Source organism: Physeter macrocephalus, chromosome 14 (genome assembly GCF_002837175.3).
Source record: "Physeter macrocephalus isolate SW-GA chromosome 14, ASM283717v5, whole genome shotgun sequence".
In the NCBI taxonomy this organism is placed as follows: Eukaryota; Metazoa; Chordata; class Mammalia; order Artiodactyla; family Physeteridae; genus Physeter; species Physeter macrocephalus.
In genome coordinates, this window is record NC_041227.1 from 92,989,824 (window position 1) to 92,996,028 (window position 6,205).

Sequence of the window (6,205 nt, forward strand, 5' to 3'; positions counted from 1 at the left end):
CTGTACTGGAAAAAAAAAAAAAAAGAGCCCCAGGTGATTCCGATGCAGACCCCCCAGATGAGAAACATGCTCTGTCTGTACAGGACGCACACAGGGCATGCAGCGCCCATCAACAAGACACTTAACGTAACTCCTGCTGACTTCTGCTGGCTCCTTGGAGATTACTGACAGTGTAATAAATCAAGAAAGCAACTTCCCTGGCTGGGACCACCACCCGGGGGGCAAAACAGCAGCTTGACATCTCAATGCCATTATGGAGACTTCCAGAAAATGACTCCTCGTGAATGAAACACACAGAGAAGTGTGGATCTGTACACACTGAGAGTGACAAGAACCAGGTGTGGGAGTCCACTGGGTTTCCAGCTCCCAGGCCGAGGACAGATGGCTGAAGTGGCTGTTTGGAGATGAGCCCATCACCCCTTCTTTCAAGAGTGGGAAGAGAATGTTAACCTCAATTAGCTCAGGCTGGATAACCTTACCAGAGCCACACCATGCTATCTGGGCAGAGTGAAATCTATCGACTGAGCTGCCCAGGTGCCCCCCCAGCCCCTTCCCTGCCCTTCCAGCGCTTTTCTTATTTAGCCAGCTTTTCCTACTAGGGCTTAGCTAAAGGCCACACCTCTTTCTTCCGTCACACCTGTAATCTTCCACTTCATAACTTGGGCCCTAGAGCCAAGCCCAGAGGACATCTCTTAAGGGTCTGGCCGCAGAGGGAACCTCACACAGCTGCAGGTGGAGGAAGGGGTGAGTTCCAGGCTTTCTCACCCACGGTGCTGGGAGAGAAGCATGGGAAGGAACAGGACCACATGCCAGAGGGTGTGACTGCGGCGGTGAGGCTGCAGAGTCAGCGACAACTGGACCAGTCGGGAGCCGCCTGGGACCAGCAGGTGAAGCACACGGAACCTTCACCCCCAGCTGCCTCTGCTGCAGGAATCAGGGACCATCTCGACTGCCTTTTTATAATCTGGTGGTTACCCGTCTTCTCCGATGAGGACAGGAATTAAGACAGGACATGGGAGAAACATGTGAATGACCCAAATGCCCCAGGAAGTTTCAAGACTGATGATCTGAGAGTCGGGGAAGCACAGGAGAGGTGGGGGGCTTCCGGGGATCTGGGTGCTGGTGGGGGGCGGGGGTCACTGGCCGGGGGAAAAGTGCCCCTTGGATGCTCCTACAGTCTCTTTTTAATTAGTTTCTCCAGTTTGCGGATGCGAGATGACTCCTGTTCTGGAGTTGGAGCCAGGAGGGACAGAGAGCTGGAGCCTTCGGGCCCTGAGGGCGGGGCGGGGAGCCTCTGGCGGAAGAGCTCCAGCATGCTGCTCTGCTCGCTCCTCTTCAGCCCCTGAGGTGGAGACAGAAAGGAGGGTGACGTCAGCTCTGGCCCCGAAGGGCGCGAGGGCAAGCGCAGTTACTGGTATTCACTGGGCTGAGGATTAAGGCTTTCTTCAGGGAGATACCAGCCCTGGGTAGCAGCCTGGGAGAGAATGAGAGGAAGAGAAAAGGCAATAGGAGAGGAGGGAGAAGGGGCTGAGAGGGCGGAGGACAGGCAGCAGGATGCGGGAGGGGAGCCTCCTCTCCACTGCAGTCCCGCTGAGCCTGGCTCTCTGCTGGGCGCCAGGGTGCCATCAGAACGGGGACATTCACAGGCCCCGGTTCCTCCTCCTCCTTAAAAGGCTTCTGAGAGTTGGGTGTGCAGCCTGGGCCAGGCACGGGCACTCTGAGATAGCTCCCGGGGGCCCATACCCATCCCCCAGTTAACCACCGAGCGCGAGAAGAAGGTGCCCGGGAACAAAACAAAACGCGGAGCTAACCTTCATGTCCAGGATCTTCTGGAAGGTTTCTGTGTTGCAGTCCGTCAGGAGTTTGATGTAGTTGTCCACAAACACCACCAACGGCTCGTGAGGGGCCATCACGACCTACCGAGGGACAGAGACGAGAGTAGGCCTGCCGGGAACACTCACGATCGGAGGCCGAGGATTATCTTTCCTCACTTGCAGGCCAGTCACAAAACGGACTCTGCACGATCTCCTTAGGTGGCAGCAGCAGCTGCAAACCCAGAAATGTCCTGACAGCCTGTTTCATCTCGACGTTCAGTTAGAGCAATGCTTCCTAAATCATAAATGTAACCTGGATTGCTTCTTAAGTACAGCTTCCTATGTCCTTCCTCTGAAGGTTCTAATTCAGAGGGCCTGGGGGGAATCCCAGGTGACTTTTTAAATATCAGGACCACGGGAAACACTCTGCTGCAGGGTCCCCTGTTTGAGACATTTCGTACGTTCGTGGTACCTGCTCCTTCTGTCCTGATGTATCACTGTTCCCGAAGGACGGCCTCAAAAGGCACTGAATTAAGTTCATTTTCTCAAAAGCAAAACCCCTAGAACAGCCTCACTCTTTTCAAGACTTAAAATCTGGAACTTCATTTAACTACATCCAATTCATGTACCAACAGCAGGAAAGCAATGGCATCACAACCCTCACATTCACTGCCATTTGGTTTTCAGTGTGGCGTCCGATTTCCTTCCCCCAGCAGAATGTTTTCTTTTTTCAAGAGGCAACTGTTGCTTCAATTTTCTTTTTTTTTTTTATTTTTAAAAATTATTTAATTAATTTGTTTATTTGGCTGCGTCGGGTCTTAGTCACGGCACGCGGGATCTTTCGTTGCGACGCACGGGCTTCTCTCTAGTCGGGGCGTGCGGGCTCCAGAGCAAGCAGGCTCAGTAGCTGCAGCATGCGGGCCAGCAGACTGGTTTTGTTTTGAATTTCTGAGAATATGACTCAGACTGGCAAGGAGTATTCACTCAGAAATTCTCTCTAAACCCTGCTCTCCACCCTGGTGAGTAAACCAGCTAGGGAAGAAATGGATTAGTCTGCTTCCGGTTTCCTCAGGCCAAAGCCTGAGGTCTGTGCGGGCCCCTCACCTGGTCCCACCCAGGTCAGGGCCTGCCGCTACTTTTCACTCCTCTGTCATTTGAGTCACTCTGTTTGGAGACAGACCTGAAGGGCCTGCAGGCCCTGGCCTTCTAAGAACATCCCCTGACAGTTCCGTTTTTTCTCCAGCCTTCTCTCCCCTCCCCAATAGGCCCCCTTTCCCCTTGACACATCCAGATGGAAATCATATGCAGGAGCTCAAGGCTTCAGACATTCTCAGCATCATCACCCCATGTATATTTTATTAAATGGGGCTTTAGAAAACCCATTTGTTGATTCGAATCAGTTATGCAACATCTGTTCAGAGTTCCTATAAAGTGGCAGAGTTTAGAGCGCCAAAGAGGCTTACGTGGACCGGAGTAACTGATAGCTGGGCCAGAAATTCCTGCTGAGAAGCAGAGACATCCCTGACTTAGACGCTGATTCACAGTGACAACGCCACCCAACCTCCAATCTTGGTCAAATCTTATTACAAGAGAATCCCACTACGATGAAGAATTCATTTGTCAGATAGAATTCCTGACCCCCCCGTAACAGTACACTGACTTTCAACAATATCTGATGAGGCCAAAGTCTGGTTCAGCCAAAGAATGTGGACAATCTTTTAGGACTGATGGGCATAGGTCCTAATCTGTGCTTTCAAAGACTAGTACTCAGTACCCCTTGGAATAAGCAATCAGAAAACCAGGCCCTTTTAACCGAAACCCCGAGGAAGAAAACAAGCCCCACCTTGAGGATCATCTCCGCTCGGGTCATGCCTTTCACCACGATCTTTGTGTAACTGGCTGGGGCTTTCCTCACCACCTGAGAGCCGATGGAAGGCAGATCGAGCAGGACCATCTTCAGGGAGTGGGTGTCCAGCAGCAGCTGAGGGAAGAGAGCAGAATAGAACCAGCCACTTCATAGGGACACGATACCTAGTGTACACACACTGATAAATAACATTTTCCTGATTTTAAATGTAATATGTTTTTATTGGAGAAAATTCTGAAAATGAACAAATATAAAAGGAAAAACATGAGTTATAATTACTATGACCCAGGAAAAAATAATAAGATGTCACATTTCAATGTGGTATCATTCTCACCAGTTTGTGTGTTATAGTGTACAGACAAGTTTTACAACCTGGTTTTTCCACGAAGTTTTTTGAATTCTATTTTCATGTGGTATCATTCCCACCAGTTTGTGTGTGTGTATAACAAGCTAGAGTTATAGTGTATAGACAAGTTTTACAACCTGGTTTTTCCACGAAGTTTTTTGAATTCTATTTTCCCATCTTGGCAGTCTTTAAAAAAAAATCATGATTTTTAATGGCTATACAGTACTCTATGGTGTGTGTGTGTGTGTGTGTGTGTGTGTGTGTGTGTGTGTGTGTGTGTAACTTTAATATTTTTAACCATTCCCCTACACTTTGTTTCTAGATTTTTATTATTATAAATAATGAATACTGTGATGAACAGCTGTGTAGATATAATTCTAGGTCTATCAGTGGCATTTCCTTAGGAGACAGTCTTTGGGACAGAGCAAAGGATGAGGACATTTGGAAGGTTCCTCTTACATATCCTGAACTGCTTTCTGAATGGAATGTACCTATTTACATAGTGCAGACTGCACCCACATCAGCACTGAAAACTGCCATAAAATTTTTGCTTATTCAACAGGCAAAAAAATGGTAATTCCGTACTGCTCTATTTTGGATTTCTCTGGATGCTAGTGAGGATGTAGGAGATTAAATCAAATTTAAACATCAGTATCTTGGCAACAAACTGTCTTTTTCTTTCTTTCTTTGTTTTTGGGTCCTCTTGGATGCCAATTACTTGGAAGGCTATCGGCTTTCCTGACTGCTCACCAACTGCAGGCACAGAAATGGCATATATACACTGGCCTGTTCAGACCGTTTAGGAGAACGGAATCACATGCCCACCAACCAGACAAAGGTAGCAGTAGGGTGACAGTCTCATTGCTGCAACTCTGATGTCCAATCTTATGTTCAGGACAGGTCTTGCAGTATCTACCACTGCCTGCTCCTCTCAGAAAGCTTTTCATAATTATATCAAGCAGGGGTGGAATGGTATCCCTTCAGGCCCTATGACACCCTGAATTCTCTCATTCTCCCTGTACTTTGCTATGGACAGGAGAATTAACGACTAAAGACAAGACAAACTCATTAATGAGAAACACTATTAACTTAATGGTCATGGTGATTATAATTTTGACAATGGTATAAAAATTTGGAGAAGCCATCAATGTTTTACTTGGGATAACACAGAGGGAAATACTGCTCTCAAAAAATGGTGAGGTATTGAAACAGACTGATTCTGAAGTTTATATGGAGAGGCAAAAGACCCAGAATAGTGAACGCAGTATTGAAGGAGAAGAACAAAGTTGGTGGACTGATCCTACCCAACTTCCAGACTTATAATGAAGCTACAGTAGGGACTTCCCTGGTGGTCCAGTGGTTAAGACTCTGCACTCCCAATGCAGGGGGCCTGGGTTCGATCCCTGGTCAGGGAACTAGATCCCACATGCCACAGCTAAGAGCCCGCGTGCCACAACTAAAAGATCCCGCGTGCCACAACTAAAGATCCTGCATGCTGCAATGAAGATCCCGCACATGGCAATGAAGATCCTGTGTGCCACAACTAAGACCAAGTGCAGCCAAATAAATAAATAAAATAAAATAAAATAAAGCTACAGTAATCAAGACAGTTTAGTGTTGGTGAAAGAATAAACAAATAGATCAACTGAGAAGAAAAAGCCCAGAAATAAATCCACACAAATATAGTCAACTGGTCATTCACAAAGGAGCAAAGGCAATTCAATGGAACAAAGACAGTCTTTCCAACAAATGGTGCTGGAACAGCTGGACATCTATGTTCAAAAAATAAAAATAAAAGGGAATCTAGACACAGACCTTACACCCTTCACAAAAACTAAATCAAAATGGATTACAGACCCAAACGTAAAACACAAAACTATAAACCTCCTTGAAGATAACATAGGAGAAAACCTAGATGACCTTGGGTATAGTGATGACTTTTTAGATATAACACCAAAGATGTGGTCTGTGAAAGAAATAACTGATAAACCGGACTTCATTAAAATGAAAAACTTTTGGGCTTCCCTGGTGGCGCAGTGGTTGCGCGTCCGCCTGCCGATGCAGGGGAACCGGGTTCGCGCCCCGGTCCGGGAAGATCCCACATGCCGCGGAGCGGCTGGGCCCGTGAGCCGTGGCCGCTGAGCCTGCGCGTCCGGAGCCTGTGCTCCGCAACGGGAG

At 47.8% G+C, this 6,205-nt stretch overlaps 1 protein-coding gene and 1 non-coding gene across 2 annotated transcripts in view; one reads left to right on the forward strand and one right to left on the reverse strand.

Moving 5' to 3' along the window:
• Positions 1 to 14: 14 nt before the first annotated feature.
• VPS53 (VPS53 subunit of GARP complex) overlaps positions 15 to 6,205 on the reverse strand; it is a 46,788-nt gene continuing 40,597 nt past the window's right edge. Inside the window, exons 8-10 of the mRNA XM_055089784.1 lie at positions 3,658 to 3,795; positions 1,812 to 1,916; positions 15 to 1,342 (exon numbers count right to left, since the gene is read on the reverse strand). Coding sequence (XP_054945759.1) covers positions 1,172 to 1,342; positions 1,812 to 1,916; positions 3,658 to 3,795 — 414 coding nt within the window. The 3' untranslated portion in view covers positions 15 to 1,171. The remainder of the gene's footprint in view (positions 1,343 to 1,811; positions 1,917 to 3,657; positions 3,796 to 6,205) is intronic.
• TRNAG-CCC (transfer RNA glycine (anticodon CCC)) lies at positions 5,370 to 5,442 on the forward strand. Its single transcript has one exon. It is a non-coding gene; the product is annotated as a tRNA-Gly (tRNA).